Source organism: Oncorhynchus kisutch, linkage group LG4, assembly GCF_002021735.2.
Source record: "Oncorhynchus kisutch isolate 150728-3 linkage group LG4, Okis_V2, whole genome shotgun sequence".
NCBI classification, from domain to species: Eukaryota; Metazoa; Chordata; class Actinopteri; order Salmoniformes; family Salmonidae; genus Oncorhynchus; species Oncorhynchus kisutch.
The window spans coordinates 1,088,871-1,110,599 of record NC_034177.2 but is presented as its reverse complement, the minus strand read 5'-3'; the positions used below and the strand labels follow the sequence as shown (position 1 = coordinate 1,110,599).

Sequence of the window (21,729 nt, the reverse complement as noted above, 5' to 3'; positions counted from 1 at the left end):
TTTGTACAGATGAACGTGGTACCTTCAGGCGTTTGTAAATTGCTCCCAAGGATGAACCAGACTTGTGGAGGTCCGCAATTTTTTTTCTGAGGTCTTGGCTGATTTCTTTTGATTTTCCCATTATGTCAAGTAAAGAGGCATTGAGTTTGAAGGTAGGCCTTGAAATACATCCACAGGTGCACCTGCAATTGACTTAAATTATGTCAATTAGCCTATCAGAAGCTTCTAAAGCCATGACATCATTTTCTGGAATTTTCCAAACTGTTTAAAGGCACAGTTAACTTAGTGTATGTAAACTTCTGAACCATTGGAATTGTGACACAGTGAGTTATGAGTGAAATGATCTGTCTGTGTTGGAAAAATGACTCGTCTCAGGACGTCTACTTTGTGCATAACTGACTTTCCAAAACGATAGTTTGTTAAGAAGAAATTTGTGGAGTGGGTGAATAATGAGTTTTAATGACTACAACCTAAGTGTATGTAAACTTCCGACTTCAACTGTATATAAAATCTTGCAGAAAACCTATACAACTTAGAAAAAAATATAAACTATTGCAACCAAGACTTAAAAAGCACAAGATGGAGGGATGTTGGAACTGAAGAAATGACAGTTAATAAGAGAAATGTAACTTAATTCAGTATAAACTATATACAACTATATAACTATAACTGTATATCATTTATTATACAAGAGACGAAATTCACATTCTACAGCACACCGGCAGAGTCGTGTTTTTAAGTGTAAAACTAACATTGACTCAATAATCCATGACTTCCGGAAATGTATACTTAAAAACTGGAAATCAACCAATCCTCCGTCGTTAACACAATGGAAAGGTCAAATTCTTCATTATCTAAATGTTGAAAGTGTGTGGGGCGACGGAGAGAAACAACATGGTGCAGTTTGACCCCATGTGGCTGAGAGCGCTGGAGATGGGGGTGTGGTCAGATGGGATGTCATGGATGTTTGTGTGCGTATGTTGTGTATTATAAAAATAATTACAAAATTTGACAAAAAATGTAAATATATAGTGTTACCACTGTTTCCTAGCATGGCATGAGCCATACTTTCCCATGATCCTCTGTGTTCCAGGAAGTGGTGACGCTGAGGAACCTGTGGTCGTTGGGTTACCAGGTGATTGTCTCCTATGAGCACAGCATGGTCAGCCTCTATAGCGACCTTTGGCCTCACATCCCCTACTGGTGGGCCAACAAGTGTAAAGCCGAGGCTCTGATCGAGGAGTTCGAACACAGGAAACAACATGGCCGCCCAGGTAACCTACAGATGACCACATATTGCTATGAAATATTGTGCAGAGTAAGGATTATCTAACACTGCCAATCATTTAGAAATAGAAGTGCTGCTGTGCACTTATAGGGGTCGATGCAGACTTTAATAATATACGCCTTTCCTACACACACCTTTCCTACGCACGCCTTTCCTTTCCTACGCACGTCTTTCCTTTCCTACACACGCCTTTCCAACGCACACCTTTCCTTTCCCACGCACGCCTTTCCTACACACACCTTTCCTTTCCCACGCACGCCTTTCCTTTCCTACGCACGCCTTTCCTTTCCTACACACGCCTTTCCCACGCACTCCTTTCCCACACACACCTTTCCTTTCCCACGCACACCTTTCCTTTCCCACGCACGCCTTTCCTACACACGCCTTTCCTTTCCTACGCACGCCTTTCCTTTCCTACGCACGCCTTTCCTACGCACGCCTTTCCTTTCCCACGCACGCCTTTCCTACGCACGCCTTTCCTTTCCTACACACGCCTTTCCTACGCACGCCTTTCCTTTCCCACGCACGCCTTTCCTTTCCCACGCACGCCTTTCCTACACACGCCTTTCCCACGCACGCTGTTCCTTTCCCACGCACGCCTTTCCCACGCACGCCTTTCCTACACACGCCTTTCCTACGCACACCTTTCCTACGCACACCTTTCCTACACACGCCTTTCCCACGCACGCCTTTCCTTTCCTACGCACGCCTTTCCTACACACGCCTTTCCTATGCACGCCTTTCCTACGCACACCTTTCCTACACACGCCTTTCCCACGCACGCCTTTCCTACGCACGCCTTTCCTACACACGCCTTTCCTTTCCCACGCACGCCTTTCCTTTCCTATGCACGCCTTTCCTTTCCCACGCATGCCTTTCCTACACACGCCTTTCCTACGCACACCTTTCCTTTCCCACGCACGCCTTTCCTTTCCTACGCACGTCTTTCCTTTCCTACGCATGCCTTTCCTTTCCCACGCACGCCTTTCCTTTCCTACGCTCGCCTTTCCTTTCCCACGCACGCCTTTCCTACGCACACCTTTCCTTTCTCACGCACGCCTTTCCTTTCCTACGCACGTCTTTCCTTTCCTACGCACGCCTTTCCTACGCACGCCTTTCCTTTCCTAAGCAAGCCTTTCCTTTCCCACGCACGCCTTTCCTTTCCTACGCACGCCTTTTCTTTCCTACGCACGCCTTTCCTTTCCTACGCACGCCTTTCCTTTCCTACGCACGCCTTTCCTTTCCTACGCACGCCTTTCCTACGCACGCCTTTCCTTTCCTACGCTCGCCTTTCCTTTCCTACGCTCGCCTTTCCTACGCACGCCTTTCCTTTCCTACGGACGCCTTTCCTTTACTACGCTCGCCTTTCCTTTACTACGCTCGCCTTTCCTTTCCTATGCACGCCTTTCCTTTCCTACGCACGCCTTTCCTTGCCTACGCACGCCTTTTCTTTCCTACGCACGCCTTTCCTTTCCTACGCACGCCTTTCCTTTCCTACGCACGCCTTTCCTTTCCTACGCACGCCTTTCCTACGCACGCCTTTCCTTTCCTACGCTCGCCTTTCCTACGCACGCCTTTCCTTTCCTACGGACGCCTTTCCTTTACTACGCTCGCCTTTCCTTTACTACGCTCGCCTTTCCTTTCCTATGCACGCCTTTCCTTTCCCACGCACGCCTTTCCTTTCCTACGCACGTCTTTCCTTTCCTACGCATGCCTTTCCTTTCCCACGCACGCCTTTCCTTTCCTACGCTCGCCTTTCCTTTCCCACGCACGCCTTTCCTACGCACACCTTTCCTTTCTCACGCACGCCTTTCCTTTCCTACGCACGTCTTTCCTTTCCTACGCACGCCTTTCCTACGCACGCCTTTCCTTTCCTAAGCAAGCCTTTCCTTTCCCACGCACGCCTTTCCTTTCCTACGCACGCCTTTTCTTTCCTACGCACGCCTTTCCTTTCCTACGCACGCCTTTCCTTTCCTACGCACGCCTTTCCTTTCCTACGCACGCCTTTCCTACGCACGCCTTTCCTTTCCTACGCTCGCCTTTCCTTTCCTACGCTCGCCTTTCCTACGCACGCCTTTCCTTTCCTACGGACGCCTTTCCTTTACTACGCTCGCCTTTCCTTTACTACGCTCGCCTTTCCTTTCCTATGCACGCCTTTCCTTTCCTACGCACGCCTTTCCTTGCCTACGCACGCCTTTTCTTTCCTACGCACGCCTTTCCTTTCCTACGCACGCCTTTCCTTTCCTACGCACGCCTTTCCTTTCCTACGCACGCCTTTCCTACGCACGCCTTTCCTTTCCTACGCTCGCCTTTCCTACGCACGCCTTTCCTTTCCTACGGACGCCTTTCCTTTACTACGCTCGCCTTTCCTTTACTACGCTCGCCTTTCCTTTCCTATGCACGCCTTTCCTTTCCTATGCACGCCTTTCCTTTCCTATGCACGCCTTTCCTTTCCTATGCACGCCTTTCCTTTCCTATGCACGCCTTTCCTTTCCTACGCACGCCTTTCCTTTCCTACGCACGCCTTTCCTTGCCTACGCACTTCTAAGTATTTGGTATTCAGACTTACCTACCTTACCTTACGTGCTCTGAATAAATGTAATTCAACCACTGAAACCCCTCCCACTTGCTGGCCAACAGATTTTCAATAGGGTTTTCAGTAGATCGTAATCTATGTTAAGCCATATTTTATTTTTATTTTTTTATACCCTTTTTCTCCCCAACTTCGTGATTTATGATCTTGTCTCATCGCTGCAACTCCCCAACGTTCTCAGGAGAGGCGAAGGTTGAGCCGTGCGTCTTCCATAACATGACCCGCCAGACCCGCTCGCTTAACCCAGAAGCCAGCTGCACCAATGTGTCAGAGGAAACACCGTTCAACTGACGAACGAAGTCAGCCTGCAGGCGCCCTGCCCACCACAAGGAGTCGCTAGAGTGCAATGAGCCAAGGAAAGCTCCCCCGGCTAGTGCCTTAGACCACTGCGTCACTATGGAAGTCCGTACCTTTTGGTTAGAATTTTGTCGATAGACTCACTTGAACACATCTATACGGCTCCCCCTATCTGAGATAGCCCTCATTCTCCACATACAACATCCGTTCTGCCAGTCACATTCTGTTAAATGTCCCCAAAGCAAACACATCCCTGGCTCGCTCGTCTTTTCAGTTCACTGCAGCTAGCGACTGGAACTAACACTCAAACTGGACAGATTTATCTCAGTCTCTTCATTCAAAGACTCATGGACACTCTTACTGACAGTTGTGGCTGCATTGCGTGATGTATTGTTGTCTCTACCTCCTTGCCCTTTGTGCTGTTGTGCCCAATAATGTTTGTACCATGTTGTGCTGCTGCCAATTTGTGTTGCTACCATGTTGTTGTCATGTTGTGTTGCTACCATGTTGTGTTGTCATGTGTTGCTGCCTTGCTATGTTGTTGTCTTAGGTCTCTCTTTATGTAGTGTTGTGTCTCTTGTCGTGATGTGTGTTTTGTCCTATATTTATATATATTGAGAGAGCAGGGTCAGAATATTAGGCATCAATGAAAGAAAGCACTCTAAATATATGGATACTAGTTTATTTCAGCACCAAACACCTTGTAGCTTTTTCCACTTGGAACCGGTTGGTTCGCCAAACCTTATTCATGTTTTCCTCTCGCGTAAAGTTGTTGGAATTAAGTTGTCAGAATACTGCGTATCTAGACACACCTTTTATTTATACCATTTCCACCTAGAGAAATAACTGGTGAATAGCATGCTATTCTCATACTTACGTTCAAAATCAGAATAGGGAATGAAGTTCCATTTACGCTCGCTTATCTCGCGTGGGATTTCCCCCGTACTGAACAGTAAAACAGTTAAACGCTCTTATGATGTGATTAGAATGTATCTGTAGTGTTGTGCAGAGTAAAGGGGTATCTAACACTGTCTACGATATATTGTTTTCACCCAATGTTTTCCATGAGTAACATATGTGTGTGGGATGTGTTGTAATGAGTGTTTTTGTAACAGAATCAAACAGAACATTGATTTGGTGTTTGTTGTCAGGAGGGTTCTTTGTGACGGGCATCAACCTGACAGAGGATCTGAAGTACATCTGTTCTCACCCCACTGAGTCTCTGAAGGACCTGGTGATGTCTACCTACCCTGCCCTGCTCTCCTGGGTCAGGGGCCAGAGCCCCGGGTCCGAGTCCCACTCCCTCAACATCATAGCTGGGGACTTTGTCTCAGAGAGCCACTTCGTACCCACCGTCATCGCACTGAATCAACATTTAGTCCACTGCACTGGTCCTTGTGATGTTAGCAGAGGAAACTGACCCATCTGCTGTGTCCCAAATGACACCATATTACATCTGTAGCCCATAGGCCTCTGGTCAAAGTCGTGTGTGTAGGGAATAGGGTGCCATTTGGGATGCATTATCTGACACATCTTATTGCACAGAATACCATGTTTTAACTATGCTGTAGAAGAGGATGGGACTGCAGCATGATACCATGTTTTAACTTAATGCTGTAGAAGAGGATGGGACTGCAGCATGATACCATGTTTTAACTATGCTGTAGAAGAGGATGGGACTGCAGCATGATACCATGTTTTAACTTAATGCTGTAGAAGAGGATGGGACTGCAGCATGATACCATGTTTTAACTTAATGCTGTAGAAGAGGATGGGACTGCAGCATGATACCATGTTTTAACTTAATGCTGTAGAAGAGGATGGGACTGCAGCATGATGTAATAGAACTTTGCTTGTAAAAAAAAAATACATTCTGATAGGATATATTTGCACAATTATATTGCCGACAGTGAAATGTTTGCCTGTTGAGCTCCTCTCTTCTCTTCCTGCTCTCTTTTTTCCCCCTGATCTGCACTGATTTATTTATCTGTTTACTTTGGACTTTTGTTATCTTGTTTACTAGCCCTAACCCTAACATTCTAACCCTCTATCCCTAACCCTCCTCTAACCCTCCAGACCTAACCCTCTATCCCTAACCCTCCTCTAACCCTCCAGACCTAACCCTCTATCCCTAACCCTCCTCTAACCCTCCAGACCTAACCCTCTAGACCTAACCCTCCTCTAACCCTCTAGACCTAACCCTCCAGACCTAACCCTCTATCCCTAACCCTCCTCTAACCCTCCAGACCTAACCCTCTATCCCTAACCCTCCTCTAACCCTCCAGACCTAACCCTCTATCCCTAACCCTCCTCTAACCCTCCAGACCTAACCCTCTATCCCTAACCCTCTAGACCTAACCCTCTAGACCTAACCCTCCTCTAACTCTCTAACCCTCTAGACCTAACCCTCCTCTAACTCTCTAACCCTCTATCCCTAACCCTCCTCTAACTCTCTAACCCTCTATCCCTAACCCTCCTCTAACCCTCCTCTAAACCTCCTCTAACTCTAACCCTCCTCTAAACCTCCTCTAACTCTCTAACCCTCCTCTAACTCTCTAACCGTCTAACTCTCTAACCCTCTATCCCTAACCCTCCTCTAACTCTCCAACCCTCTATCCCTAACCCCCCTATATCTCTCCAACCCCCCTCTACCTCTCTAACCCCCCTCTAACTCTCTAACCCCCCTCTAACTCTCTAACCCCCCTCTAACTCTAACCCCCCTCTAACTCTCTAACCCCCCTCTAACCCCCCTCTAACTCTAACCCCCCTCTAACTCTCTAACCCCCCTCTAACTCTCCTCTAACTCTCTAACCCTCCTCCAACTCTCCTCTAACCCCTCATCTAACCCTCCTCTAACCCTCCAACCCCCCTCTAACTCTCTAACCCCCCTCTAACTCTCTAACCCCCCTCTAACTCTCTAACCCCCTTCCAACTCTCCTCCAACTCTCCTCTAACCCCTCCTCTAACTTTCTAACCCCCCTCTAATCCTCCAACTAATGTATGTATTTCATATCTCAGGCAATGTGGCCATATTTTAGAATGTTCCTTTGACCTAAGCAATAATGAATGTTCTGTCTAACACCTCTGTAACCATCTCCCACTATAACGAGTGCTACCAATAATACAGCCTCTTCCATAGAGCACAAAACTATGATGGTGTCACAAATGGAACCAGACGCTAAATAGTGCACTACTTTTCACCAGACCCTTATGGGCCCTGATCAAAAGTAGTGCACTATGTAGGGAATAGGGTGCCATTTGGCAAGCAAAACCACGTTACAAATGGTTAGCACCTACAATGTATTTCCATTAGATATCCAGGTTCTGTGGTTAAAGAATGCTTGTATCTCCCTAGTTATAACGTTAATGCTGTACCAACTGAAGAACAAGTCTGTCCCAAACGGCTCCCTATTCCCTACGTGGTGCACTTCTTTTGACCAGGGCCCATAGGGAATAGGGTGCACTTCTTTTGACCAGGGCCCATAGGGAATAGGGAGCCATTTGGAATGCACCCTCAGATCAAACCTACATGAATCATTGCATGATATCAGACGCACAACTCTGAGCATGACCTATGACCTCCTATGACTGTGCTACAGCTGAGTTATGACCTTTGACCCTTAACTCTTTCAGAAGCATGCCTTCATTACTACTGAAAAGACCTGTGCCTGTGGACAAGATTAGCCTTTCCAGAAGACAGGATGAGCATTTTGAATAGAGAAACAATCTACAGAATGTTTTACCTTACAGGTTTCACATATAATTGACCAATGTAAAAATAAAAAGTGTTTGGTCTGAAAAAAGTATTTAAATTCATGCTTCCAGTTCAGAGATCACGGAGAGGAGAAGTCAGCGGTCTGTCAAAGGGAATAGATTACAATGTGTCACTCATTCCACAGAGGGCCGAGTGTTTTGGCTCCTCTCTTGTACTTGATTGATGAATAAAGGTCACTGAATAGTAACTACCCTCACATGGTTGTCTACTGCTTTATTGAAAGGAAACAACCAGCAGACACTAAGCCCTCCATGGAATGAGTTAGTCCCCCTGGATTAGAACAATGAAACCATAGAAGGCCATTGACAGGTCAGGTCATGCAGACCTTTAAACAAGGCACAACTAACACTCAACCAAGTCTCTGTGACTAGAGACACGTCATACCACGTCTCTGTGACTAGAGACACGTCATACCAAGTCTCTGTGACTAGAGACACGTCATACCAAGTCTCTGTGACTAGAGACACGTCATACCAAGTCTCTATGACTAGAGACACGTCATACCAAGTCTCTGTGACTAGATACACGTCATACCAAGTCTCTGTGACTAGATACACGTCATACCAAGTCTCTGTGACTAGAGACACGTCATACAAAGTCTCTGTGACTAGAGACACGTCATACCAAGTCTCTATGACTAGAGACACGTCATACCAAGTCTCTGACTAGAGACACGTCATACCAAGTCTCTGTGACTAGATACACGTCATACCAAGTCTCTGTGACTAGAGACACGTCATACCAAGTCTCTGTGACTAGAGACACGTCATACCAAGTCTCTGTGACTAGAGACACGTCATACCACGTCTCTGTGACTAGAGACATGTCATACCAAGTCTCTGTGACTAGAGACACGTCATACTAGAGACACGTCATACCAAGTCTCTGTGACTAGAGACACGCCATACCAAGTCTCTGTGACTAGAGACACGTCATACCAAGTCTCTATGACTAGAGACACGTCATACCAAGTCTCTGACTAGAGACACGTCGTACCAAGTCTCTGTGACTAGATACACGTCATACCAAGTCTCTGTGACTAGAGACATGTCATACCAAGTCTCTGTGACTAGAGACACGTCATACCAAGTCTCTGTGACTAGAGACACGTCATACCAAGTCTCTGTGACTAGAGACACGTCATACCACGTCTCTGTGACTAGAGACATGTCATACCAAGTCTCTGTGACTAGAGACACGTCATACTAGAGACATGTCATACCAAGTCTCTGTGACTAGAGACAAGCCATACCAAGTCTCTGTGACTAGAGACACGCCATACCAAGTCTCTGTGACTAGAGACACGTCATACCAAGTCTCTGTGACTAGAGACACGTCATACCAAGTCTCTGTGACTAGAGACACGTCATACCAAGTCTCTATGACTAGAGACACGTCATACCAAGTCTCTATGACTAGAGACACGTCATACCAAGTCTCTGTGACTAGAGACACGTCATACCAAGTCTCTGTGACTAGAGACATGTCATACCAAGTCTCTATGACTAGAGACACGTCATACCAAGTCTCTATGACTAGAGACACGTCATACCAAGTCTCTGACTAGAGACACGTCATACCACGTCTCTGTGACTAGAGACACGTCATACCAAGTCTCTGTGACTAGAGACACGTCATACCAAGTCTCTGACTAGAGACATGTCATACCAAGTCTCTATGACTAGAGACACGCCATACCAAGTCTCTGTGACTAGAGACACGTCATACCAAGTCTCTGTGACTAGAGACACGTCATACCAAGTCTCTGACTAGAGACACGTCATACCAAGTCTCTGTGACTAGAGACACGTCATACCAAGTCTCTGTGACTAGAGACACATCATACCAAGTCTCTGTGACTAGAGACACATCAGTGTAACAACATACAGGAACTTATGTTCTTTTGTTCACCTGACCTAGAATTGTTCACAATCAAATGCTGACCGTATTGTCTTCTAAGATAATTTTCTCCGGTTTTTGTGACAGCTGTTTCCGCGCCTCTCAAGCCGATACCACGACGGCCATCAAGGAACTTCAAGGGATTTTATTCAAACTGGAAACCATATATCCTGATGCTGAATTTATAGTAGCTAAGGATTTTAACAAAGCAAATTTGAGAACAAGAATACCTCAAATCTATCAGCATTTATTTAACCAGGTAGGCCAGTTGAGAGCAAGTTTTCATTTAAAACTGCAACCTGGCCAAGATAAAGCAAAGCAGTTCGACACATACAACAACACAGAGTTACACATAAACAAACATACAGTCAATAACACAATAGAAAAATCTATGTACAGTGTGTGCAAATGTAGAAGAGTAGGGAGGTAGCCAATAAATAGGCCACAGAGGCAAAAATAATTACAATGTAGCATTAACACTGGAATGGTAGATGTGCAGAAGATGAATGTGCAAGTAAAGATACTGGGGTGCAAAGGAGCAAGATAAATAAATAAATAAATACAGTATGGGGATGAGGTAGATCGGATGGGCTGTTTACAGATGTGTATAGGTGCAGTGATCTGTGAGCTGTTCTGACAGCTGGTGCTTAAGGTTAGTGAGGGAGATATGAGTCTCCAGCTTCAGAGATTTTTGCAGTTCGTTCCAGTCATTGGCAGCAGAGAACTGGAAGGAAAGGTGGCCAAAGGAGGAATAGGCTTTGGGGGTGACCAGTGAGATATACCTGCTGGAGCGCGTGCTACGGGTGAGTGCTGCTATGGTGACCAGTGAGCTGAGATAAAGCGGGGCTTTACCTAGCAGAGACTTGTAGATGACCTGTAGCCAGTGGGTTTGGCGACGAGAATGAAGCAAGGGCCAGCCAACGAGAGCGTACAGGTCGCAGTGGTGGGTAGTACAGTCGTGGCCAAAAGTTTGGAGAATAACACAAATATTAATTTCCACAAAGTTTGCTGCTTCAGTGTCTTTAGATATCTTTGTCAAGACCTCTGCAATCCGCCCTGGCATGCTGTCAATTAACTTCTGGGCCACATCCTGACTGATGGCAGCCCATTCTTGCATAATCAATGCTTGGAGTTTGTCAGAATTTGTGGGTTTTTGTTTGTCCACCCGCCCGTTTGTCCAGGCTTGACCACAAGTTCTCAATGAGATTAAGGTCTGGGGAGTTTCCTGGCCATGGACCCAAAATATCGATGTTTTATTCCCCGAGCCACTTAGTTATCACTTTTGCCTTATGGCAAGGTGCTCCATCATGCTGGAAAAGGCACTGTTCCTCACCAATGTTTGGGAGAAGTTGCCCTCGGAGGATGTGTTGGTACCATTCTTTATTCATGGCTGTGTTCTTAGGCAAAATTGTGAGTGAGCCCACTCCCTTGGCTGAGAAGCAAACCCACACATGAATGGTTTCAGGATGATTTACTGTTGGCATGACACAGGACTGATGGTAGTGCTCACCTTCTCTTCTCCGGACAAGCTTTTTCCGGATGCCCCAAACAATCGAAAGGGATTCATCAGAGAAAATGACTTCAAATCAAATCAAATCAAATTTTATTTGTCACATACACATGGTTAGCAGATGTTAATGCGAGTGTAGCGAAATGCTTGTGCTTCTAGTTCCGACAATGCAGTAATAACGAACAAGTAATCTAACTAACAATTCCAAAAAACTACTGTCTTATACACAGTGTAAGGGGATAAAGAATATGTACATAAGGATATATGAATGAGTGATGGTACAGAGGAGCATAGGCAAGATACAGTAGATGGTATCGAGTACAGTATATACATATGAGATGAGTATGTAAACAAAGTGGCATAGTTAAAGTGGCTAGTGATACATGTATTACATAAGGATGCAGTCGATGATATAGAGTACAGTATCTACGTATGCATATGAGATGAATAATGTAGGGTAAGTAACATTATATAAGGTAGCATTGTTTAAAGTGGCTAGTGATATATTTACATAATTTCCCATCAATTCCCATTATTAAAGTGGCTGGAGTAGAGTCAGTGTCGTTGACAGTGTGTTGGCAGTAGCCACTCAATGTTAGTGGTGGCTGTTTAACAGTCTGATGGCCTTGAGATAGAAGCTGTTTTTCAGTCTCTCGGTCCCAGCTTTGATGCACCTGTACTGACCTCGCCTTCTGGATGACAGCAGGGTGAACAGGCAGTGGCTCGGGTGGTTGATGTCCTTGATGATCTTTATGGCCTTCCTGTAGCATCGGGTGGTGTAGGTGTCCTGGAGGGCAGGTAGTTTGCCCCCGGTGATGCGTTGTGCAGACCTCACTACCCTCTGGAGAGCCTTACGGTTGAGGGCGGTGCAGTTGCCATACCAGGCGGTGATACAGCCCGCCAGGATGCTCTCGATTGTGCATCTGTAGAAGTTTGTGAGTGCTTTTGGTGACAAGCTGAATTTCTTCAGCCTCCTGAGGTTGAAGAGGCGCTGCTGCGCCTTCCTCACGATGCTGTCTGTGTGAGTGGACCAATTCAGTTTGTCTGTGATGTGTATGCCGAGGAACTTAAAACTTGCTACCCTCTCCACTACTGTTCCATCGATGTGGATGGGGGGGTGTTCCCTCTGCTGTTTCCTGAAGTCCACAATCATCTCCTTAGTTTTGTTGACGTTGAGTGTGAGGTTATTTTCCTGACACCACACTCCGAGGGCCCTCACCTCCTCCCTGTAGGCCGTCTCGTCGTTGTTGGTAATCAAGCCTACCACTGTTGTGTCGTCCGCAAACTTGATGATTGAGTTGGAGGCGTGCGTGGCCACGCAGTCGTGGGTGAACAGGGAGTACAGGAGAGGGCTAAGAACGCACCCTTGTGGGGCCCCAGTGTTGAGGATCAGCGGGAAGGAGATGTTGTTGCCTACCCTCACCACCTGGGGGCGGCCCGTCAGGAAGTCCAGTACCCAGTTGCACAGGGCGGGGTCGAGACCCAGGGTCTCGAGCTTGATGACGAGCTTGGAGGGTACTATGGTGTTGAATGCCGAGCTGTAGTCGAGGAACAGCATTCTCACATAGGTATTCCTCTTGTCCAGATGGGTTAGGGCAGTGTGCAGTGTGGTTGAGATTGCATCGTCTGTGGACCTATTTGGGCGGTAAGCAAATTGAAGTGGGTCTAGGGTGTCAGGTAGGGTGGAGGTGATATGGTCCTTGACTAGTCTCTCAAAGCACTTCATGATGACGGATGTGAGTGCTATGGGGCGGTAGTCGTTTAGCTCAGTTACCTTAGCTTTCTTGGGAACAGGAACAATGGTGGCCCTCTTGAAGCATGTGGGAACAGCAGACTGGTATAGGGATTGATTGAATATGTCCGTAAACACACCGGCCAGCTGGTCTGCGCATGCTCTGAGGGCGCGGCTGGGGATGCCGTCTGGGCCTGCAGCCTTGCGAGGGTTAACACGTTTAAATGTCTTACTCACTTCAGCTGCAGTGAAGGAGAGACCGCATGTTTTCGTTGCAGGCCGTGTCAGCGGCACTGTATTGTCCTCAAAGCGGGCAAAATAGTTATTTAGTCTGCCTGGGAGCAAGACATCCTGATCCGTGACTGGGACTTTACCCCAGTCCTCAGCAGTCCAATCCCTGTACCTTTTGCAGAATATCAGTCTGTCCCTGATGTTTTTCCTGGAGAGAACTGGCTTCTTTGCTGCCCTTCTTGACACCAGGCCATCCTCAAAAAGTATTCGCCTCACTGTGCGTGCAGATGCACTCACACTTGCCTGCTGTCATTCCTGAGCAAGCTCTGTACTGGTGGTGCCCCGATCCCGCAGCTGAATCAACTTTAGGAGATGGTCCTGGCGCTTGCTGGACTTTCTTGGGTGCCCTGAAGCCTTCTTCACAACAATTGAACTGCTCTTCTTGAAGTTCTTGATGATCCGATAAATGGTTGATTTGGGTGCAATCTTACTGGCAGCAATATCCTTGCCTGTGAAGCCTTTTTTGTGCAAAGCAATGATGACGGCACGTGTTTCCTTGCAGGTAACAATGGTTGACAGAGGAAGAACAATGATTCCAAGCACCACCCTCCTTTTGAAGCTTCCAGTCTGTTATTCGAACTCAATCAACATGACAGAGTGATCTCCAGCCTTGTCCTCGTCAACACACCTGTGTTAACGAGAGAATCACTGACATGATGTCAGCTGGTCCTTTTGTGGCAGGGCTGAAAGGCAGTGGAAATGTTTTTTGGGGATTCAGTTCATTTGCATGGCAAAGAGGGACTTTGCAATTAATTTGATCACTCTTCATAACATTCTGGAGTATATGCAAATTGCCATCATACAAACGGAAGCAGCAGACTTTGTGAAAATGTATATTTGTGTCATTCTCAAAAGTTTTGGCCACGACTGTGGCTTTGCTGACAAAACGGATTTTGAGTAGAGTGTAGGAGGCTATTTTATAAATGACATCGCCGAAGTCAAGGATTGGTAGTGTCATGACGTTGGACTGATGGGGAGATTTATGACCCCCATAAATACATTTCCCCTTTTTCCTCTCTCTACTCTACCGATGTGACTATTGAAAATCCCTTTGTTAACATTGAGAGAGAGTCTGGTGACATCAAAAGATGGGAAACGAAACCATATTTCGGTAATCCAACCAGTTGAAAATATGCGTTGGGACTTAATGAATATGATCAAATCAAATCAAATTTATTTATATAGCCCTTCGTACATCAGCTGATATCTCAAAGTGCTGTACAGAAACCCAGCCTAAAACCCCAAACAGCAAGCAATGCAGGTGTAGAAGCACGGTGGCTAGGAAAAACTCCCTAGAAAGGCCAATACCTAGGAAGAAACCTAGAGAGGAACCAGGCTATGTGGGGTGGCCAGTCCTCTTCTGGCTGTGCCGGGTGGAGATTATAACAGAACATGGTCAAGATGTTCAATGTTCATAAATGACCAGCATGGTCGAATAATAATAAGGCAGAACAGTTGAAACTAGAGCAGCAGCACAGTCAGGTGGAAGTTGAAACTGGAGCAGCAGCATGGCCAGGTAGACTGGGGACAGCAAGGAGTCATCATGTCAGGTAGTCCTGGGGCATGGTCCTAGGGCTCAGGTCAGTTGAAACTGGAACAGCAGCATGGCCAGGTGGACTGGGGACAGCAAGGAGTCATCATGTCAGGTAGTCCTGGGGCATGGTCCTAGGGCTCAGGTCCTCCGAGAGAGAGAAAGAAAGAGAGAAGGAGAGAATTAGAGAACGCACACTTCGATTCACACAGGGCACCGAATAGGACAGGAGAAGTACTCCAGATATAACAAACTGACCCCAGAACCCCCGACACATAAACTACTGCAGCATAAATACTGGAGGCTGAGACAGGAGGGGTCAGGAGACACTGTGGCCCCATCCGAGGACACCCCCGGACAGGGCCAAACAGGAAGGATATAACCCCACCCACTTTGCCAAAGCACAGCCCCCACACCACTAGAGGGATATCTTCAACCACCAACTTACCATCCTGAGACAAGGCTGAGTATAGCCCACAAAGATCTCCGCCACGGCACAACCCAAGGGGGGGGGGCACCAACCCAGACAGGATGACCACAACAGTGAATCAACCCACTCAGGTGACGCACCCCCTGAACTGATGTCAGTTCAGTTGGAGTCTGAGACATGATAGGTATGATAGGACGACATAAACTGTATCTTGGAAAGTCTACGCATTAAAGTTAGCAGATTCACATGGAATTGTTGTGCAATTTAAATGTTTAAATATTAAACTATTTGTAAAAATATTAAATGTAATTTAGCTTCTTAATTAAAACCTTTTACGGCTGCTGTCCCTGTACAGGGATCAACATCAGCGGAAATTCAGAGTGACAACTAATAGTACTCGATACAACTCAAACTTTCATTAAAACACACATGCAGGGTACTCAATTAAAGCTACAGTCGTTGTGAATCTAGCCAACCTGTCAGATTTTTAAAATGCTTTTCGGCGAAAGCATGACAAGCTATTATCTGATAGCATGCAACCCCCGAAATACCCAAACGGGACGTAAAACAGAATAATTTGCGTAGCCGGCGCTACACAAAACGCAGAAATAAAATATAAAACATTCATTACCTTTGACGAGCTTCTTTGTTGGCACTCCTATATGTCCCATAAACATCACAATTGGGTCTTTTTTTCGATTAAATCCGTCCATGTATACCCAAAATGTCCATTTATGAAGCCCGTCTGATCCATGGAAAAGCACCGTTCCAAAACGCAACGTCATTTTTAAAAATGAAAAAAGTTGCCTGTAAACTTTGACAAAACACTTCAAACTACTTTTATAATCCAACTTTAGGTATTAGTAAACGTTAATAATCGATCAAATTGATCACGGGGCGATCTGAATTCAATAGCAGCACGTTTGGAAATGATGCTCCATTTTGTCTCTCTCCAAACTTCCTGCTGTGTAGTCGATAACAGGAAGTGCCTATTTGTCATCTGACCAAGAATTAACTTCAATCTAAATGCCAGTACTGGCGACATCGTGTGGAAGCTGTAGGCATTGTAAACGTATCGCTATATATTTTCCCCTGCCTTAGACAATACAGAGACTGGCGGATGGATATTTTTTGGTGAACAGTTTTCCTTGGGATTTTTTCTGCTAAAGACATTCTGTTATAGTCACAGACATGATTTAACCAGTTTTATAAACTTCAGAGTGTTTTCTATCCACACATACTAATCATATGCATATACTATAGTCCTGGCATGAGTAGCAGGACGTTGACATTTTGCGAGACTTTTAACAAAAAGATGCGAAAATTCGCAGCATCCCTAACAGGTTTAATGAGAGAATGGTTTGTCATAGAGTAAACTCTGCCAACTCAGTGACCCCGCCCATGTGAACAGAGAGTAGTTGTAAACTCTGCCAACTCAGTGGCCCCGCCCATGTGAACAGAGAGTGATTGTAAACTCTGCCAACTCAGTGGCCCCGCCCATGTGAACAGAGAGTGGTTGTAAACTCTGCCAACTCAGTGGCCCTGCCCATGTGAACAGAGAGTGGTTGTAAACTCTGCCAACTCAGTGGCCCCGCCCATGTGAACAGAGAGTGGTTGTAAACTCTGCCAACTCAGTGGCCCCGCCCATGTGAACAGAGAGTGGTTGTATACTCTGCCAACTCAGTGACCCCGCCCATGTGAACAGAGAGTGGTTGTATACTCTGCCAACTCAGTGACCCCGCCCATGTGAACAGACAGTGGTTGTAAACTCTGCCAACTCAGTGACCCCGCCCATGTGAACAGAGAGTGGTTGTAAACTCTGCCAACTCAGTGGCCCCGCCCATGTGAACAGACAGTGGTTGTAAACTATGCCAACTCAGTAACCCAGCCCATGTGAACAGACAGTGGTTGTAAACTATGAAAAACAGCCCTCTCTCCCAATCCTATATAAGCCCCTAGACGAAAATGTAACTTCCTGTTCCAAGGACGTGTGGACTGGCAGTCCCCACGTTGAAAGGACAAAGATCACCTACAGAACTAAGCCAACATCAGCAAGAACCTAACGCAATTGGCATTGAATTTCAATGTGAAGGTGACGACCTACACGCCGAAAGGATGAATTTCGACTATACCAGCCAGAATATAACATGAGCTTAAAAGTATGGCAACTTGGTATGAACTTTGAACTCTTTTTCACTCCCGAATTGATACCTCCTAGCCATTGAGTTAGCAGCAGTCGCTGTAAACGTGGGCTAGGAAAGGACGGACGACGTAACCAGTCTAACACACACAACGATACTACAAAGTATCCGTTCTACCACCAGACATTCTTCCATCTACCACCAATCTACCGAAGCTCAGAGTAAATATTTATTGCATTTTCCTTTTCCAAATGGGCGGTAATTTAGAATGCATAAGATACTGTATTTACGATAGCACAGCTTCTTCCTTTGTTACTCAGTCTTCCCGCTCTTTCACTCAAACCCAACCCCTTTTCTTTGTGTAACCAGCCGTCGTATCTGTTCCGCCCGCTAGGGATGTTTTCTTTATGACATAATTAGTAATCAATGTATGATCCATTCTGTGTAGATGTAATTCTGTGTGATTATTTGGGTATTTAGTAAATAAATAATTAAACCCTATTTTTTATTGCTGATTCAACTTGTTAGCCAGGGTTCGTGAAGATAACCAAGAATTTACAACTTTCAGATGAGACTGAATAAAGTGACGATTAAATATTGACTGCTATTGATGTAAAATATTACTAGGTCTTCAGGAGTTTATTCTGAAGATAACAGCTCTATAAATATTATTTCGTGGTGCCCGACTCTCTAGTTAATTACATTTACATGATTAGCTCAATCAGGTAATATTAATTACAGAGAAATGATTTTATAGAATAGCATGTCATATCACTTAACCCGGCATAGCCAAAGACACGACAGTAGGATAGTCAGTTTTACGAGGGTATGTTTGGCAGCATGAGTGAAGGATGCTTTGTTGCGAAATAGGACGCTGATTCTAGATTTAAGTTTGGATTGGAGATGCTTAATGTGAGTCGAAGGAGAGCCATGACAATTTTCTGTAGTTTTCCTAGCTGTTTAAAGGCACAGCCAACTTAGTGTATGTAAACCTCTGACCCACTGGAATCGTGACACAGTGAATAAGTGAAATAATCTGTCTATAAAGAATTGTTGGAAATATTACCTGTGTCATGCACAAAGTAGATGTCCTAACCGACTTGCCAAAACTATAGTTTGTTAACAAGAAATTTGTGGAGTGGTTGAAAAACGAGTTTTAATGACTAAAACCTAAGTGTATGTAAACTTCCGACTTCAATTGTATCTAACAAGTAATCTAATAATTCCACAACAACTACCTAATACACACACACAAGGGGTGATTGAGAATATGTACATATAAATATATGGATGAGCGATGGCCGAGCGGCACAGGCAAGGTGCAATAGATGGTATAAAATACAGTATATACATGTGATATGGGTAATGTAAGATATGTAGACATTAAAGTGTCATAAAAGTGCATTGTATAAAGTGACTAGTGATCCATTTATTAAAGTGGCCAGTGATTGGGTGTCAATGTAGGCAGCAGCCTCTCTGAGTTAGTGGTGGCTGTTTAACAGTCTGATGGCCTTGAGATAGAAGTTGTTTTTCAGTCTCTCAGTCTCTGCTTTGATGCACCTGTACTGACCTCGCCTTCTGGAAGGTAGCGGTGTGAACAGGCCGTGGCTCGGGTGGTTGATGTCCTTGAGGATCTTTTTGGCCTTCCTGTGACATCAGGTGCTGTAGGTGTCCTGGATGGCAGGTAGTTTGCGCCCGGTGATGCATTGTGCAGACCTCACTACCCTCTGGAGAGCCTTGCAGTTGAGGGTGGAGCAGTTGCCGTACCAGGCTGTGATACAGCCCGATAGGATGCTTCGATTGGGCAACTGTAAAAGTTTATCAGGGTTTTGGGTGACAAGCCAATTTCTTCAGCCTCCTGTTGAAGAGGCCACACTGTCTGTGTGAGTGGACCATTTCAGTTTGTCCGTGATGTGCACGCCGAGGAACTTCAAACTTTCCGCCTTCACTGCTGTCCCGTCGATGCGGATAGGGGGGTTCTCCCTCTGCTGGATAGGGGGGTTCTCCTTCTGCTGCTTCCTGAAGTCCATGATCATCTCCTTTGTTTTGTTGACGTTGAGTGAGAGGTTATTTTCCTGACACCACACTCCGAGGGCCCTCACCTCCTCACTGTAGGCTGTCTCGTCGTTGTCGTCACTCCTGTTGTGTCGTCTGCAAATTTGATGATTGAGTTGGAGGCGTGCATGGCCACGCAGTCGTAGGTGAACAGGGAGTACAGGAGCGGGCTGAGCACACACCCTTGTGGGGCCCCAGTGTTGAGGATCAGTGAGGTGGAGATGTTGTTTCTTACCCTCACCACCTGGGGCGGCCCGTCAGGAAGTCCAGTACCCAATTGCACAGGGCGGGGTTGAGACCCAGGGCCCCCAGCTTGATGACGAGTTTGGAGGGTACTATGGTGTTAAAGGCTGAGCTGTAGTCGATGAACAGCATTCTTATATAGGTATTCCTCTTGTCCAGATGGGATAGGGCAGTGTGATGGCGATTGCGTCGTCTGTGGACCTGTTGGGGCAGTATGCAAACTGAAGTGGGTCTAGGGTGGCCAGTAAGGTGGAGGTGATATGATCCTTGACTAGTCTCTGAAAGCACTGCATGATGACAGAAGTCCCAATCTCAAATCTCTGGAAGACTGAAACAGGTTTCCCTCAAGAATTTCCCTGTATTTAGCGCCATCCATCATTCCTTCAATTCTGACCAGTTTCCCACAGCATGATGCTGCGACCACCATGCCACTGTGGTGATGTGGTTCTCGGGGTGATGAGAGGTGTTGGGTCTGTGCCAGACATAGCGCTTTCCTTGATGGCCAAAAAGCTGAATTTTTGTCTCATCTGAGTACCTTCTTCCATATGTTTGGGGAGTCTCCCACGTGCCTTTTGACAAACACCAAATGTGTTTGCTTATTTTTTTCTTTAAGCAATGGATTTTTTCTGGCCACTCCTCCGTAAAGCCCAGCTCTGTGGAGTGTACGGCTTAAACTGGTCCTATGGACAGATACTCCAATCTCCTCCGTAAAGCCCAGCTCTGTGGAGTGTACGGCTTAAACTGGTCCTATGGACAGATACTCCAATCTCCTCCATAAAGCCCAGCTCTGTGGAGTGTACGGATTAAACTGGTCCTATGGACAGATACTCCAATCTCCTCCATAAAGCCCAGCTCTGTGGAGTGTACGGGTTAAACTGGTCCTATGGACAGATACTCCAATCTCTTCCATAAAGCCCAGCTCTGTGGAGTGTACGGGTTAAAGTGGTCTTATGGACAGATACTCCAATCTCCGCTGTGGAGCTTTGCAGCTCCTTCAGGGTTATCTTTGGTCTCTTTGTTGCCTCTGATTAATGCCCTCCTTGCCTGGTCTGTGAGTTTTGGTGGGCGACCCTCTCTTGGCAGGTTTGTTGTGGTGCCATATTCTTTAAATTTTTTAATAATGGATATAATGGTGCTCTGTGGAATGTTCATACATAAAAAAACGAAATACTGCAGTTTCCTAAGAACGCGAAGCGACCATCTCTGTCAGCGCCATGCTCTTTAATGGTATCAAACACGTGTTTGTTATTTTTTTACTTAACACTTTTTTCCCCCTTAAAACTGCACTGTTTGATAAGGAGCTTGTAAGCATTTCACTGTGAGGTCTACACATGTATCCACCGCATGTGACAAATAACTATTTGATTTGATTCACTCCATTCCAGCCATTATTATGAGCCGTCCTCCCTTCTGCAGCCTCCACTGATGCAGGCTAAAGCAGAGCTGATTGAATAGAGCCCTAATATTTTGGATTCTGATGGGGTAAGACAGTTGAACTAAGAGCCATTTATTCGTCAAGAATCAATGGGTATGGATGAAGCAACTGCAGATTGCCTCTAAGTGAATACGAGTGTATAATAATGATAGTGGCATAATGATAGTGTTGTTTACTGTTGTTTGGATCACATTGACCATCCCTGTTCTTACAATGGCCAGGTACCTACAGTACCACTCCTACCCCCTCACTTCCTATTTCTCTCTACACACGGCACTCCATGACAATTATGGATCTTTGTTATATAAAGATACTGTTTCGTGCAGCAATAATGATCTTTGTTATAGACAGATACTGTGCGTTTGCTGCAGAAATAATAGAAACAAATCGGTTGTGATGCATCTCGTCTGTTTGATGCGTTTTGATCTTGTCATGATAAAGAGATTGAAATAGTCTACAGCCACTGGCAATGCTCAGAATAGCTGATGTTTTAAACCAGGTTGTCTTTC

General features: G+C 45.8%; 1 protein-coding gene across 3 annotated transcripts in view; it reads left to right on the top strand.

Moving 5' to 3' along the window:
- Positions 1 to 6,298, top strand: part of plcxd1.1 (phosphatidylinositol-specific phospholipase C, X domain containing 1, tandem duplicate 1) — a 29,442-nt gene extending 23,144 nt beyond the window's left edge. For all 3 annotated transcript variants that reach the window (XM_031822256.1, XM_031822255.1, XM_020473689.2), the window contains 2 exons: positions 1,094 to 1,274; positions 5,330 to 6,298. In XM_031822256.1, coding sequence (XP_031678116.1) covers positions 1,094 to 1,274; positions 5,330 to 5,598 — 450 coding nt within the window. In that variant the 3' untranslated portion in view covers positions 5,599 to 6,298. The remainder of the gene's footprint in view (positions 1 to 1,093; positions 1,275 to 5,329) is intronic.
- Positions 6,299 to 21,729: the final 15,431 nt, after the last annotated feature.